A 17007-nucleotide genomic window follows, 5' to 3' on the forward strand; every position below is an offset into this window, starting at 1 on the left:
ATTATTATTATTTTTTTTTTGGTCCTTTGCATAACCTTGTGCAGTTCTTCAGAGGAAATTACTAAATTTCCAGTATGTGTTCCTAAATACGACTACTACTAATAATGCTAAAAATACTAAAAGACGATATGTGTACTGTAAAATATTTATTGGAATCTAACAATTATGTGCGAACATTACTAGGATAAAATGAAACGTGCCAAGATGGATTTGGATCAAGAGTGTAATGTCCTGGTCCGTCTGGCCCACCAGAGGGCGCCACATCCTGATTTTTCTCATGGTCTCCACCCTTACTGGTAACTCCATGTGTTTCCACCAATTTGTTAGGAGCTGCATTAGAGCTGTTATCGACCCTAAAAAGTCAGGCCCAACCTGGCCTGAGCCCGACAGAATCCGAACCAACCCGACAAATGAAGATTTTTTAAAAGCCCGGCATTCTTTAAGAGGAAAAGGAAATATCATGGGAAAGGGGCTAGCCTCCATTTCACCTCCTCAGCATCCAGTTTCTTATATCTCTTGTGATTATTAAAACATATCCCCTGACAATGGTGGCTGAAAATTGCAATATTTCATTAAAACCTTAACAGTTAATGAAACCAACTTAAAATATGTGAAACACCAAATACCAATCACCGAAACACATTTCAAACTGTCACGACTGAGGGTCAGAGGGGGACTGAAGCACAGGCACAGGACATCAGGAATAAAACTATTTATTTCAGGTAAGTCTCCTGAACACATTAATGCAGCCGCATCATCCTGCCTTAAACCGGTCCCTGCTCTATGGGAGCGATTAGGACCTGTTGACCAGCGTCTGAGTGCCGGCTGCGCGAGCCCAGCCCCTGGCCGTCTCACAAACAAGAATAAGAACATAAACAAGGCAATAAATGAGATGTGATGAACAGTTCTTAACTAAAATTAATCAATAATAAATTACATTACGTTTCCACACCACCACCCCTCCTTTTCAGAGAACGAAACTATTCTATTTCATTGGTAACTGCAACTAATAGGCTCATGTAAATGTGTTGTCATTAATTAGGTTTTACCTCGCCCCCACCTTCAGGACATTAAATCTATGTTTCATATTTAACAAAAACGTACCTGTTACAAATTGAATCTTACATTTTAAAGTCTAGAGAAAACAACTTACTTGTGAACTTACCTTTTTGCAACTTGTCTCCCCACTTACCTCCCTGGTCCAACAAGAAGATGGGAAGTTCCCTCACAGTCTGACACACAGTGGTTGATAATGAGCAGTGATGGAGATGGAGGAAGGTCCAAGTATCAGGTGCTCAGTTCTTCTAGTAACAACATTGGGCAAGATGTTTCCTCTTCAATACTGAAGAAAACTTGCACACAACGAAATGTGTCCTTTTGCGTGTCCTATTTTCTTTCTGTATGTGTTGTCACTCTCTTGTGTTTGAACGGGGACACTCTGGGCAGCTCAGTGTCTCTGGAGGAGTGATGGTGAAAAGATCACTGATTCCTCCAGAGCTGACTGGAGTCTGAAATCTGGTCGATTCTGGTGGTCATCTGGCGAAAAGGATGACAAAGTTGATGGTCGATGAAAGATGGATGATGAAGTGGTTGTCATTGTGAAGCACTGCAGCACAGCACGCAGTGACACAACAAAATGTGTCCTCTGCTTTTAACCATCACTCTTGGTGAGCAGTGGGCAGCCATGACAGGTGCCCAGGGAGCAGTGTGGCACCTTGGTGGATCAGGATTTGAACTTTATGATTAACCAGCAGGCCACCGGTATTAGTTCACTTATTTTTGAAAAAAAAAAAAAAAAAAGCAAAACTTTAACAAAAATAAATTTAATTTGGTACTTTTAGCATCAGTGCATCTTTTTATGCTCCTATGTTTTAGTTTACTGAGGAAAGTGTCCACCTCACACTTCTAGTCAAAATAACATTCCACACTAACAGACTGTCAAAAAATGACCACCAGTGATAACAAATATGTATATAGTTTGCACTCTTTTTGCAAAGTCCAACAGATATTTAGCATGATCAGATTTGCCATTTGAAATGATTGATATAGCAACAGCTGTTGAGAAAAATACCCAATAAAAACTGAATAAAGTTATTTCTTGTAGATTGTGTTAACCATACATCCACAGCCCTTCATCATCCTTCCTTTCCCCATCACAGTGGGGAAAATTTGAACCATATTTGCAGTGGTCCTGAGTGTGTTACTAGAGGTTTCCATGCTGATCTCGTCTCCTGCCTCTTGGCCTGCCGGCCATCTTCACAACACTTAATCCTCTCTCCTTGGAGTTTTCTATGATTCGATAAATTAGTTATCTTAGTAGCAGCAATATCCTCGCCTGTGAAGCCTTTTATGCAACACGATGGTGACTGCACGTGTTTCCTTGCAGGTTACCATGGTTAACAGATGATGAACGATGATTTCAAGCATCACCCTCCTTATAAAGCATCCAACCTTGTGCTCCTCAACACTCTCACTTGTGATAATGAGAAGATCACTGACATTATCTCAGCAGGCCCTTTTTGTGGCAGGGCTGAAATGCAGTGGAAATGTGTTTGGGGATTAAATTATGGGGGTTTATGTAATTTAAGTAAAGAGGGACATCTGATCAGTCTTCACCACGTCACAGTAGTTTCATCACAGACTCCATCCACTAATAACATCTCTTCCTGGACACACTTCCCTCTTTGGTTAAGTCATGTTGTTCCTTGTGTATCATGAATGTTGCACTACCCAAGACTTGCCTTGGTTCTTTATCTCGTTGTCTTGCTCACGTCTCCTCTGTGGCCGTCTGCGACCACTCGTTGGTGAATTTGCCTGCGGTGCAGTGACTCATTTCTAATAGTTAGCAGATCTTCTCAAATCCTTCAAATCATTCTTTCATTACTTTCATGAACAGAGTAGCCCTTGCTCAATTAACAGCTGTTCATTCAGACCCACCACACAGAACATTTCAGCATCCACCATGTCTTACAAACAAGCAAATAAATAACTGCGCTCTGACATGTCTTCAGTGATGGCGAATGTAGTCTTAGCACGAACAGATGCACCAGCTGAGGTGACAAGTCGGGCTCTTTTGTATTCTGTCAGCACCTTTTCATCATATAATTTCATTCATCTCACTCAATGTTATTAGCTGAAATGTTCTGGTTTCAAAACAGAACTGATGTGCTTTCTATCTTAAAATCATCACTGATCTTAGTCATGTTTTTCAGGAAGTCTTTAAACACACCCCCTGGCCACTTAAACATGTGTGCAGATATGTGTACTGTGCATGCACTTTCTCCAGTGTTCACAGTGTCAGCTACGTCCACTGCTACAGTCCAGCAACCCGAAACGTGTAAGTATTACTCAAATTTTTTTAATTTGCTGGAGAGCGAGATATGATATTTTGCAGCAGTGGTCCATGTGTGATGCAGTTTATCACCTCTTGCATTGCAACATGCCTCTACCAGGCCTTTCTGACCTAGCTTTATGGATATTACTTTACTTTACTTGGCACACACTTTTATCCAAAGCGACTTACAAGAGGAAGACACCAGCAATTCTCATTCCGTTTCTATAGATTTTGAGTTACAAAATTATGAGCCCTGATGAGGCCTAACTTGTCAGGAAAAGAACATGCTAGGGAATTGTTAAGCGAGTTACAATAGTCGAGTTTACAGATGACCATTGCCTGGACGAGGAGCTGCGTAGCCTGTTGTGAAAACTAAGTACATTTTGGTATTGATTTATGAACAGTACACTTTTTACGTGTTTAAGTGTGTTGACGTAATATTTTTCAGTCTAATACCTGATTGGACTGTGTTCAGGTTGGCATGGAGTATAACAATTCAAGTCAATTCAATTTTTATCAAGATTTTGAGTTGAGAGTTGAACATGGTACCTCATGCTCTCTTCACCTTTAGAAACCTGTGAACCTCGAAACGTGTGATCATTCAGTATATCGGGTTGTCAGTATATTCCTACATACAGTTGTCCATTCGAAGGAACACCAGATCATAAGTCTGCCTCCACAGACTTGTACAGAAGGGACAATGTGTGATGTGTGCATGACTTCATGTGCTTCCCTGCTTAGCCTGATGCAGCCACCAAATCTGGACATCTGCATTGCTCTGGAGTCCAATCTCCACACCTTCAAGCAAATGGAAGCCATTTTTAATGATTACCCTCAATAACACGTGTCTTTCCGTGATGTCAGAACAAGTGCATGAACAAAAAAACCTTATTTGCATAGTACAAACTGAACAAGAGATAATGTCCGCAAAGACTCACCGCAAAAAAAACTGACAAGAAAAACCAGTATGAAGGCAACAATTCCAGCATGTCACAAGGCTTGGTGGCCCATGAGGTGCTGCGGTGTGTGATTTTATCAGCGGTGCATGTGTGGTGTGAAAGCATGTATGTGTGTGTTACGTCCCTGGTCTAGGGTAAGCCAAACACATATAGCCAAACAAAACACACACAAAACAGTTCGGTTCAGTCAATGTTATTCTTGTCCTCTGGTCACAATCCTTCACTTCACACCACTTCATTCTTGCTTCACACCAACACCCTCTTCTCTGGTTCTCAAGGCAGATGCCATTTTGAGCAATCTTCCCTATTTACAGCCCACCAATCATGACTGGAAGGGGGAGGAGTCCAATCATGGGCTGAGGAGGAGCCGCCCTGCAACATTACAGAGAGAGAGAGAGAGAGAGAGAGAGAGAGAGAAACAGAACATACACATGGGATGTCACAGTGTTTGAATGCTTTTACCTTTCAGATGTCTTTTTTTTTTTTTACTACAGTTCGATGATTGAGCTCCAACAAGATGATGCTTGTCCATTATCTATCCAAGCTTTAGTAGCATGTCTGCCAGTTCTCAGTATTTCCAGTGATCTCCTTGGTTGTTTTGTTTGTTGGATACAACACATTAATGTGCTGAGATACAGTGACTGCACTGAAATAATGTTTCCCCTGATATTCATGGCTACACACAACACAGCCTCTATGCTATAAAGATATTGCCAATGTCCAGTCCTTAACAACTCCATTGTCTCTTTAGGTTTGATGTGACATGCAGAGAAAATGGCACCCTTCAACAACACAACAACCCATCCTCTGGACTGTGGCTTTAGTTTAAATACCATCCAGCTGGTCACTGGGGCGCTCTACATCTTGCTCTTCTTGCCTGCCCTGTTTCTAAACGTCACGGCTGTCTGGATTTCCATGCACCTGCATTCTAAATCCACCTTCATCGTTTATTTGAAGAACCTGGTTGCGGCCGACCTCCTGATGACCATGACCCTCCCTATCAGGGCCGCCAGTGAATTACCAGGCGCTTCTCTGGGACTGAGGGCCTTCTCCTGCAGGTTCAACAGCGTTGTTTTCTACCTCTGCTTTTACATCAGCATCATACTGATGGGTCTTATTAGCCTCGACCGCTTCTTCAAGATTGTAAGGCCATGGGGCAAAGTGTTGGGCCAGAGCATCCTTTTTGCAAGACTGGTAACTGCGCTGATATGGGCCCTTATGTTGAGTTTTAACATCATACCCACCATGGTGCTGACCAATCAAGAGCCTTCAAACATTTCTACTGAGCTTTGCATGGGCATGAAAAATCCAGCAGGAGCACAACATCATAAAAATATGGTTGAAGCACAGACCATTTTATTCTGGACAGTCTCAGTAGTGGTTGCACTGTCTTATTCTTGTATTGCTAAAAAGGTATTTGAATCGTACCAAAAGTCAGGCAGCAGCAATGTCAAAGGGAGACGTAAGACAAACTCCCGTGTGTTCGTGGTTCTTGTAGTGTTCCTGGTGTGTTTCGCACCATATCACATAATACGGATCCCTTACACTGCGGTGCAGGTTAAGAACAAGACAAACTGCACATGGGCGGCGTTGAAAGCGGCTAAAGAAATTAGTTTGTGTCTTTCATCCACAAACATCTGCTTGGATCCTCTCATCTACTTTTTCCTGTGCAAAACGTTCCGGAAAAAACTCTCTGAATTCAGTTTTCTTCCAAAATATACTTCAAGCTCAAGCAGCAAAGATGACCCTGTCACAGAATCCCGTCTGTGAAGGGGATTTTGCAAATATAGACAGCAGGTCTATTTTTAAATTTAAATATATTGTATGCTTGTATATATTGAATGCTTGTATGTTGCATGCAGAAAAAAATATATATAATCAAGAGTTGTGTTATTACTGTGTAAGTGTCATTTTGTGAATGTGATTTAGATTTTATGAGGTGGACTGTGTAGACTGTGTAGACAGCTGGTAAACATCTGAGTGTTGCAGTAATGGTCAAGTCTAAAGACCTGGTTTAGACCTACAGAATTGCTGTGGTTGAGGAAGCCACATCTGCCTTGCACACTTCTTTTATTTCAGACTTTGCAAGTGACCAGGAAATGAATCGTGGAAATATTTACATATATGATATGAGGTTCACGGGAAATGATTGATTAAAGATATAAAGTCTTCATTACATCAGTTCGAGTAACACAGCCATTAGTAATTTGTAAAAATGATTCACAAGTGTTGATCTGTGGGTTAGTATCATCTCACATGTATAAATGTTCATTGTGTGTTCAGTGCCTGCTTAATGCATGTATGTTTTGAACAATTTCTCCTGTATAATAAAGTTGCTCCCTCCGGCCTCCAGAACGTTCTTCAGTTGTTCAGTTTTGTAAAGTCACTCTATCTTTTCATCAGCCCTCACACTTCCTGCCAGAGCTCCAACCACACTCTTTAATTACTCAACCACAGGGTTAGAGGAACTAAAGCGGCAAGGTGCTTTCACCGCTGTCAGTGCCCAGGTCCCTCAACCTCCTGCAAGCGCCAGGAGCGAGGTGCAGCGTGCTGAAGAGACACGCCCTGAAAGACTTGCAGAGGAAGAAGTAGATGAGAGGGTCCAGCAGTGAGTTCAGAGAAGACAGCCAGAGGGTGCTCTCCTTCAGCTGAAAGAACGCCAGCTTCTGCTTGCAGTCGAACATCTGCCCTCGCGTCTGGCTCATGGTGTAGGGCACCCGGGCGAAGTGGAAGGGCACGAAGCAGATGAAGAACACCGCCAGCACCAGGAAGACGTTAGCCCTCACCTTTTTCTTGCCATCTTGCCGGCATGGCAGCGAACCAGCAGGCCCCATGTTCCCTCCAGTCCTAGAGTATGAGCTGTAGAGTTCTTTGGTGATGAGGGTGTAGCACACTACCACGGTCACCAGGTTGCTCCAAAAGATGACCTGGCACACGTGGTTCACCACCTCATGCCAGTACAGCCCGAAGTCTGTCTTCAGGTCACTGCACTTAAAATGGGCTGCGGGTGGAGGGAGGCTGGACAGAATCATGTTGGGAAGGGAGAGGGCAAGGAGACATGCCCAGATGACACATGAGAGGATCTTCCGACGCTTCAGTTGGGTGGCGTTGGTGCCCACGAATGGCTGAAGGGTCTTTCGGCAACGGTCAATGCTAATGAGCCCAAAGAAGAGGATGCTGATGTACATGGTGAGGTAGAAGAGCACCGAAGTCACACGGCAGACGAAGACGCGAATGGCTGTGGAGGCCAGGTTTGAGTCGGACAGGATCTTGAATGGGAAAGTGAAGGTCATTAGAACATCAGCCACCACTACGTTCTTCAGGTAGATGATGAAGTTGGAGCGACTGGGGATGCGTAAGAAGACCCACACTGCCAGGCTGTTGAGCAACAGCCCCATCAGGAACAAAAAGGAATACAACACTGGGAACACTGTTGTCTTCAGCACGTTGTCACGGGAACAGCCCACCGATGAGCTGTTGGTGTCATTCTGGTGTACAGTTACTGATGACAGAGCTACTGTATGATCCATGAGGTTATTTCTAAAAGGGGATAAAATAAAATAATAAAATAATAGGCATCCAAGTGTTTCACCTTTTATTACAAATTAATCATGATTAATGACAAATATTAAGCCTGTACCACTAGAACACAGTATGAAAAGACAGTGACAGGGAAATGGTCTGCTCTTTTATATTTTTAATAAAAAACCCAGCTTCCGGGAAATATTAATAGAAATAAAATGTCTTGATAGTTCAGTCAAACTGTGCTTTTCACATAAAGTTTGATTCTGATGATGTGCCCAGAAAAGCAGCGAGTCATGTGTGCATTTGAATATTTTTTTTATCTGTCGCACCTGATTTCCATTCTCTGGAAAAAGACTCACCACAAGCTTGCTGGATCTACTGAAAATAATACAAATGCGCACACAAAAATGCAACACTAGAATCGGCCCTACAACTCCTTCACTGTGCGTCTCCATATTAATAGTAGAGATTTCTTCTGGTTAGGAGGATTTAATATGTCATACACATAACATTTATTTAGATTTTGAATTTACTCTTTTAAAGGGAGCAACAGAGGAAAATGATTATTGCATATTATATTACCAAAATGTGCAATATAATATGGATCCTAACCGGACTGGAATCAAATGCATTAAAAAAAGACATTGAAAATTTTTTTTGAAACGCATTAGTCTTCACCTGTATTTTTCAAAGCTGCCCGTCATGTGTTAAAAACTAAGAATGCATCACAGCAAATTCCCAGTTAAAAGATTTTGTGGATTAAATCCTCATCTATAATCCAGCCACATGCATCCTCGCACCACCTGTTTGCACTGCGTGTGCCTGTCAACAGAAGGAGGAATCTGAACACCCACTTCGCAACACGTTTCTGTGAAAACCTGACGCCTCGGCGGAACAAAGGAACTTACTCACCATCCAGTTATGGTCAGTTTGGCACTGCTCGGGTTTGCGAAGGACGCAGCTCACATTCCCCACCCTCGCATGGGAAGACTGAGGCATGAAAAGTAATTTCACTCGTACATCCTCATTTAGCTTCCTGGCGTGCTGTTTAGATGGAGGGACTGCTGGATCTAAATATAAAATGCCCACTCCATCCGTTTGCTGGAGGAGGGAAGTCTGCTGCAGTCTTACACGGATATGTTTACGTGAGATGACCTTGCATGTTTTGCTTAAATGTCTAATTGTCGTATGTCGTAAGTCTGAAGAGCTCCCTTCATGCGGGATTTAGGTACAAGACCCATTAATTGGATGCAGAAATTGTAAATCGTAATTCTACAGTTATATTCAGACATCAGAGACTGACACAATTGCTTTGTAATTTTTCATCTTTTAAGGGTGCAGTTTTACAGGACAAATCCAATTCATATAATTTAAAACGATGATGCTAGGCTTCTTTTAATGTATGTCTCCTAAAATGAGAAATATTTTAAGTAATTTTAGAAGAGAACCTTGATGAATGGGTTGCTTCATAAATGAGTTTCAGATGCAGAGGTAAACTTAATCTTTTTTTTTATCATTAATAAATGGTTGGCTATTAGTAGTAAAATAATAATAGAAAACCAAAGCTGAAATTGTGCTTCAGGCATGCATGTAAATATAAAATTTCTAGCCAAACCATCTTGACAAGTGGGCAAAAGTCTAGTTTCTATTGCTGAAACTGCTCCCAAATGTGTGAAAAATTTGATAACAAGAGTTTGCGATTATGGAGAACTAAACTGAGCGGAATAGGAAGAAACTTTTGCCTTAGTGGCTGACTTCTATCTTTTACGGGAGGTCAGTTTGCAGTCTGCGATGTTGCTCAACATGTAGTGTCAGCCAGTTGCCACTTCTGCAGTAAGAAGATTAGGAGGACTTCAGCAACTGTGACTGTCACAAACACAAGGGTCCCAAAAACCATTAAAAAGCTGAACATAATAAAACGCAAAAAAAACAATGAAAATAAAGGTATTAGTGGATTATTGCAAGAACAAAACTGATGCATTATACCGCGACTTTTGTAGTAATGCTGCTCACCAAGGGTGATGGTTAAAAGCAGAGGACACATTTCGTTATGTGCACCGTATGCTGTGCTGCAGTGTTTCACAATGACAATCGTTTCACTTTCATCAAGGCCACATGTAACCTCAATTGACTGTCCAATAGATTCAAACTGCTGCATTATACATGCAGCATCAGATTCACTACCCTGCCTACTGTGATGTTGCGAAAATATTCATTTTTCCAGCCAGCAGATGTCAGTATACTGTATGAAATAACTGCTGCTGTGGACAAGGAGCACGGTAGTGAGAAATGTTCAAGCCATGGCCCTGAAGACTGCTGGCTTTGCATTCCCCATAAACCTGGATGTTCAATAATCCTCAGCAGCAAAACATGTTCCTGTGTTTATAATTTTTTATACTCTGTCATCTTTTGAACCCATGTGTTGGTGGGAATACACACACACACACACACACACACACACACACACACACACACACACACACACACACACACACACACACTCACAAAATATAGTTAAACTTCTCTCTCCAAAATCTCAGACTATAACTTTTATTTGTTGCTTAACCCCAGCTGAAAGAATGCAATGCAATGTCATTTTACTTAGAAAACGCTTCATTTGGGATGCTTAATGATTTATGGGACTATAACAGCACATGACCTCTGATCTTACATCACATGTTTAGAAGTCACTGGTAGAAGGCGTTCTAATTCTAGGTTATTAAAAGAAGCAAGTTAATATAACTTAATCCTGACAAAAACAAGTTTTGAGTGTACTTACATTTTTTGAGCATTTTATAACTATGTTGTTATAATCCAACTATGTTCACTACAAAAAAAAATTAAGATACATAATCTGCACAGATGGTGATGTGGGCAGAGCCTGTGTGGGTTAAAACAAGCTGGCGGCATTGTGCAAATTTGTTTGCAAAAAACTGACGCTTGTGTACATTGGTCTGATGTGACGTCATTTCAAGTCGTGCCTGTAGTAGCCACGTACTCTTATATTGTCACCAACTCAAACTGTTTTCAGACCTTCAAGGTTATAAGAGACCATGAGATTTAAATCGCTTTGTGTGCTGACAAATATTACAAATATGTGCTCAGTCATTTGGGGACATTGGAATGGCAAAGCATCAATATCACAAAGCTTCATGAATCAAATCAAAATGTATAACCTTGCCAATTTTTTTTCAGTCTTCGCCCAAAGGTTTTCAAAGAGACTGAAGGTCTAAAACACATGGATGTTTGAGGTGAAAGTAAAATATACAATTTGAAGGTCAGCAACAAGGTCAGCCGTAGGGCCACTACAAGGCCATAAAATGTTGCGACGAATAGACTGTTGACTTGAGAGTTGTGAATTACAACATGACCTCAGTGTTCATCCACAACCAAAACACAGATTTACCTCCCACATGCATCTGGCACACAGGATAGATGTGATCATGGAAAGTCCTAGCTCACCTAAACCTTTTCTTCTCACATCAGAGTTGAGCCATAGTTAAGGAAGTCTGTAAAATATCTTTTGGTCCTAATCAAATTTTTCATGTTTTGTTGTAGAAAGTGGATACAGAAAATAAGACCAAAATGCACAACAATGATTCATTATACATTTTGAAAACACATTATTGGTAGGAAGGTTTGCTGATGACACATTGCTTGAAAAAATGAACAGTTTGAAATTCAAAAAGGAATTAGCTTACATTTACATTTACATTTACAGCATTTATCAGACGCCCTTATCCAGAGCGACTTACAATCAGTAGTTACAGGGACAGTCTCCCTGGAGCAATTTAGGGTTAAGTGTCTTGCTCAGGGACACAATGGTAGTAAGTGGGATTCGAACCTGGGTCTTCTGGTTCATAGGCGAGTGTGTTACCCACTAGGCTACTACCACCCTCTGATGACTAATAATCCACTTCTAATGATGCAATTAGATTATTAATTAACTTTATAAACACAGAGGAACTTTAATTTCTCATTTAATTTCAACAGTATATCTCAGTTAATTGGTGAGAATGCCAGACCTTCATATTCATTGAACATTTTTCAATTTAAATTTTACGTTTCACAACTGTTGCATATATTTCCTTGCCTCACCAATGTCCTACAAATAGATTAGTCAGTTGCTTTGGATTTTCACTTCCTCTGAGTTTGCCCTACACGATTGCACTGACTCACTCACTTTCTCCGACTGCAGCTAATTCCATTTCTGTGGCCTGCAATCTCTGTCCATTACAAAAAAAATAGAAATCCACAAAATTGTACATTTACAACATTTATCAGGCGCCATACTCCAGAGCAACTTGCGATTGACAGTTACAGGGAAAGACCTGTAACTCACTGTTCAGTGTCTTGATCAGGGACATGATGGCAGTAAGTTGGATTTGAACCTATGTGGTCTTCTTGCCCACCTTGTACTAAAACAAGATCCCAGATGCTCCTTACAGATCAAAAGTGCATAAAGCGGGACGTTGATTTCCTGTATCTTGGCAGTGTCATGTATCCTATTGCCTCTGTCACTACCACTGCTTTGTGTTGATAATATGATTGGTTGCTAACGTGGTGTAACGTGTGTGCTCTGCAATCTTGGTTCAAACTTTATCCACTGGAGGACTCGGTGGGCTTTTTTTTTCTGGGCTTTAAACTTTACCACCGTCACATTCACCTCACGTCTGATCCAGAAACTTCCATTGGTTTTACAAGCCTTTTTGTTCTAATGTTCCTGTGTCAAATGTTTTATGCCACTCAGATGCTTCCTGGGAACAGTGCATTGATGTTGCCGATGGGCCAGACCTGGCTTACAACCAGTGACGAGCTGAATGGATGGCTCTTCAGGGACCGGAGCATAGACTTGCACGTGATGTTACGAGTGTTCAGTTGACATCTGTTGGAAACTCTCTGTCCTCCCTCTGTGAGTTCTGTACCTGATATCTGGATCTAATAAGCCAGGGTGTGGGCTGAACCTCGTTCAGACGCCCGTGTGGAAAGAAGGAAATCAGGATTTGAAACGGCTCCTGTTTTTCCACTTGCTCCCACCTTCCTGGCCTCCAGTGCTTCGCCACTGGTCAACCGCAAAGCTACCGTCAAGCTTTCTCAGCCAAAGTAAACGGCCCTCTCTTGAGCTTGGATGAGGCTGGAAATTGAGGGGATGGAGTGATTGTTTTGTGCCTCCACACACCCGTTACTTCTTGAAAGTCTTTTGGCAAGGTTATGTGTGCCAACAGTCCAACACTGTCTTGGGGAATGTTTGGGGAGATTCCTTTTCACGACAACACAGGATTAGCAATGTGCCTGTTTTAATGCCGTTCATGGAATCTTTTGATCATGATAAGTTTAATTAAACTGGCTAACATCTTCACCTCCTCTTTGTAGGCATTCACACTGACCACGATGGTTGTGTCGCAAAACTGGCGTAGGCAAAAGTCCAGAAGGCAGCGGCCTCAGAAAGCCCCGCTGTGAGCCCAGCTGGAACGTCTGCAGACCAGAACTCTGGGGGTTCTCCGCAGGCCTCGGCTCTTGAGGTCCTCTGGACGAGGTCTACTCAGACATGATTATAAAATGGCAGGCAGTCTGACAGTGGGGGCAGACACCTGGAGTCTTAAGAGTGTTAAGTTACCACGTCTACCGTCTGGGCTGGATGTCACCCCCTCAGAACCAGTCTGTTTATCCAATGGTTGAACAGTGGTTGAGTTTTTGGACATTCAAAATGAGGTGTGATTCTAAAAAGTCCAGGCTAAATATCCAAAAAATACTGCTATTAGTCTCAAGATACCTCACATTTGAATTAAAAATACACTTGTTTGGCCAGACTACTGAATGGGTGACTGCTGATGAGATGATTATTCAGCAGCTTGGCTTGCAGCTCTTAGGTTGTTCACATTAGTTCTTCTTTTAAAGGTCCTGTGCGTCCAGTAAAAGCACAATTTGTTAAGTCTTTGGCTGCCAAACGTTACCTTTTCACTGTTCGAGCAGTTTTACAGCTCTTTAAAGAGACAGCTGTACTCGTGAACATGGTCTGTTTACATGGTAGCTTTTCTTTTACCATGGTGACAGTTGTATTTAGCTTTTTGACTTTTACAGGTAAAATTACCTCAACATCACTTTTTGCAGTTGAGCTCTGTTGAATAATTTAACTCATTTGATTCCCTTTAACCCTTGATCACACAGTCTTAAATAAGGAACTGGTGGGTCTAACTGTTTAAGGAGAAAAGGCACCAAAATGCTTCAGGCTGCAAATGACACAAAAGGAGAGTGGCATTTAGAAAAGATTTAGAAGAGACACTGATAAAAACATTTTCAGTGACAAAGACAACATTAGGCCCTGATTTACTGGATCATTCTTCAGCTCTAATTGTAATATTCTGCAGTCTACAGAGAAATCATTTTCATAAACCCTTCAGTGTGCATTTGATAGAACAACATTTGACATGTCACTTCTTTTTTTGGTGATTCAAGATTGGTTTATTTTTCAGTACAACAGCATGCACAGGATATTGAAATAATGTTTCACACCCCACCATAGTGCAGTCATTAAAGAAAAAACATATATGTATATGCACACTAAACTAAACTATACTAACTAAAACTAAAACTTAAATTCTGTACAGGTTATCTCTATAGGAGAAAAGTCAAACCTTTCTGTACAATGAACAGGTTGAACAGGATATAACTGGACAACATCATGTAGGATCTGTAGATTTTATTGTTGTATTAGAAAAAATGAGCTGTACCACTGGCTGAAGTAAACTAATGTTAAATTAATGCACCAGTTCTGTAAAGTTGTTGTGCACATGTGTCTATGTGTGTGCATGCCATGAGAAAGACGCTAGCAAAACTACTTTGTTTCCCACACCAGAATGGTGCATTGGTCTGTCTTTCACAGACAGTCGAGTGAAGAATGGGGCGTAACAGTGATCCAGGGCCTGGTAATGCAGTGTCCTACATTTACATTTACATTTACGGCATTTGGCAGACGCCCTTATCCAGAGCGACTTACAACGTGTCCTCCCTGATGGGAGAAATCATTTGTTGTTAAAATGCTGGGCGAACACTGTTTTGTTATTGTCTCCAAAAAAGCTCCATTTCACAAACTTCCCAAACAGTTTGTCCAGCTGTTAAAAAACGATGACAGACAGGCGTTGGCAAAAGTTCAGAAGGCAGCCACCTCAAAAAGCCCCGCTGTGAGCCCAGCTGGAATGTCTGCATCCCAGCACTTTGGGGGTCCTCCATGGGCCTCAGCTCTTGAGGTCTTCTGTAGGTGGTCTCTACTAGGACACTATTATAAAATGGCAGGCAGTCTTCTGCCCGAAAATACCATCTAAACCTGAATTCATCAATAATCCTGATTACTGTTGTAAGGTAATTAAAATCATAAGATTTACAGACACTATCGGCAGGCAAATGAAGCCACGGTGTCTAATTCAGTGAGTTAACTCCACAAAGATTAATACAAGAACTTCGTACTTGAAACAATGGATCAAGCATCAAAGATTAACAATTCTGGAAGCACTTTTGCAGTGTGGCAGGGTTCAACAGTGTCACGCTGCCTCCACCAGTTTGCCTTGTTCCCAGGGTCTCCACGTCTTCTCCAGGTAAACGACACATAGACAAAAAAACCCTTCTTTCACAGATCCGTAGTCCAGTTCAGATCTTCACATACACAGTAAAGCTGCTTTTGTAGCATGGACAGCCTGATTTGAAGCTAACTGAACAACACCATTTCCTTTAAGATTTTATATCTTCTTTCAGCACCAAGATATTAATGTCTGACTTCTAATCAACACACCCTCAGAAAGTTCCCTCTGGAAATGCTTGCAAAAAAAACCCAAAACATTTTCTTTCTGTGAAATACTGCTGTTTATGTTGGCTGGACTGGAGCCACTTGTCATAAAGTGACATTCATTTTCAAATGCACACATCGTATGCTACATTAGTCTGCATGCATTCCTAAAATGTGGTGCCACACTGACATCAAAGCCTTGCTTTAAACTCATGTAGCTTCTCTAGCAAAGGCTCAACGAAACCTCTGACATGAGCATGGAGAACCCATCATGCTGTAGGGTGGGCCAGTGCAAGACCCAAATATAATGATCGTAATGTTTTCAACATCATCAGATTTTCTCTGTGTAGGGTGCTAGTGGCCTAGTGAGTGCTAGTGTCCCATTGTGGTTAAAAGCAGAGGACACAGTTTGTTGTGTCACTGTTTGCTGTGCTGCAGTGTTTCACAATGACAATCACTTCACTGTCATTTGCACACACTTTCAATGCTCATTCTCAAAAACCTGTGCCTCTATACAAGCTAATTCTTATCCAAAACGTAACTGGAAAGAACGTCGTCACATTTCTGTTAAACATAAAACCAGCCACAGCTATAATTCCGAAGCACATTTGACACTTCCAGTTCAGCTCAGAGTCACTCGTCCATTAAAACCGCTCATGCATCTCACTTGAGATCTCCAGTTTTAATGCGAGTTCAGTTCCAGAGGTGGGAGTCTGGGTCTTCAGCCCCAGGCATATTTGCTCTTCTTCAATATATTGTATACAGGATGCATCATCGGAGAGGGAAAGACATGAAAGGGTTCAGAGGCTTTTGGATTTTTGGCCTTTGACCCAAGTGAAAAAAAAGAGGTTTCCTAATTAAGAACAACGAATCCGTATAAACATCAAAGCACATCACGCGGCACGTGATGCTAATATTTCACTGAAAAAAAATTAACAAACATCTGGTCTTTCTTACCCTAATGTAGTTCTGGTGAAGTAATTGAAAGAGTCTGTGTTTGTATTAAAATTGTTTGGAAATGTATATTGCAACCACAGAGGGATTCAGGTACATTCAAGAACAATATTAATAACAACAATATTTTGAAATAAATGCAGCACCCATCTTAGCATGTATTATGTAATATTCATTTAAAAAACATTTAATTTTAGTATAATCAGTTAGATGGGACTTGATAGAAAGGATTTCATTCGGGTTGGATTTATACAGATATTTTTAACAGCTTCTCTGCGGACTCCCGCCACAGAGGAAAACCCCAAGGGACAAGTTGACCAGACCGGCTGGAGAGAAGACGAATATCTCCTTCATATGTGGAAGGTGCAAATTGTTGAGTGCAGTTGCGAAATTCCGGATCTGCCACTGAGTGTTGAACGAGTGAAAAATGGAAAACTGATCCAGGCCTGTCAGTA

General features: G+C 41.4%; 2 protein-coding genes across 2 annotated transcripts; one reads left to right on the forward strand and one right to left on the reverse strand.

The window, feature by feature from the left end:
* Window positions 1-3235: 3235 nt before the first annotated feature.
* Window positions 3236-6631, forward strand: p2ry13 (purinergic receptor P2Y13). Its single transcript, XM_028961996.1, has 2 exons — window positions 3236-3337; window positions 5045-6631. Exon 2 carries the CDS (start codon window positions 5068-5070, stop codon window positions 6061-6063), a length of 996 nt encoding a protein of 331 aa, XP_028817829.1. The 5' UTR covers window positions 3236-3337; window positions 5045-5067; the 3' UTR covers window positions 6064-6631.
* On the reverse strand, window positions 6348-8875 carry p2ry12 (purinergic receptor P2Y12). The gene is made up of 2 exons (XM_028961995.1): window positions 8731-8875; window positions 6348-7833 (listed from the first exon to the last, which is right to left on the reverse strand). The coding sequence occupies exon 2, from the start codon at window positions 7821-7823 to the stop codon at window positions 6762-6764; it is 1062 nt and encodes a 353-aa protein (XP_028817828.1). The 5' UTR covers window positions 7824-7833; window positions 8731-8875; the 3' UTR covers window positions 6348-6761.
* Between the last annotated feature and the right edge of the window lie 8132 nt (window positions 8876-17007).

This window comes from Denticeps clupeoides, chromosome 19, assembly GCF_900700375.1.
Source record: "Denticeps clupeoides chromosome 19, fDenClu1.1, whole genome shotgun sequence".
NCBI classification, from domain to species: Eukaryota; Metazoa; Chordata; class Actinopteri; order Clupeiformes; family Denticipitidae; genus Denticeps; species Denticeps clupeoides.

Excerpts from the sequence above, each read along its gene's own strand:
- p2ry12 (XM_028961995.1), bottom strand. The coding sequence starts at position 7,823 with ATGGATCATACAGTAGCTCTGTCATCAGTAACTGTACACCAGAATGAC.
- p2ry13 (XM_028961996.1), top strand. The coding sequence starts at position 5,068 with ATGGCACCCTTCAACAACACAACAACCCATCCTCTGGACTGTGGCTTT.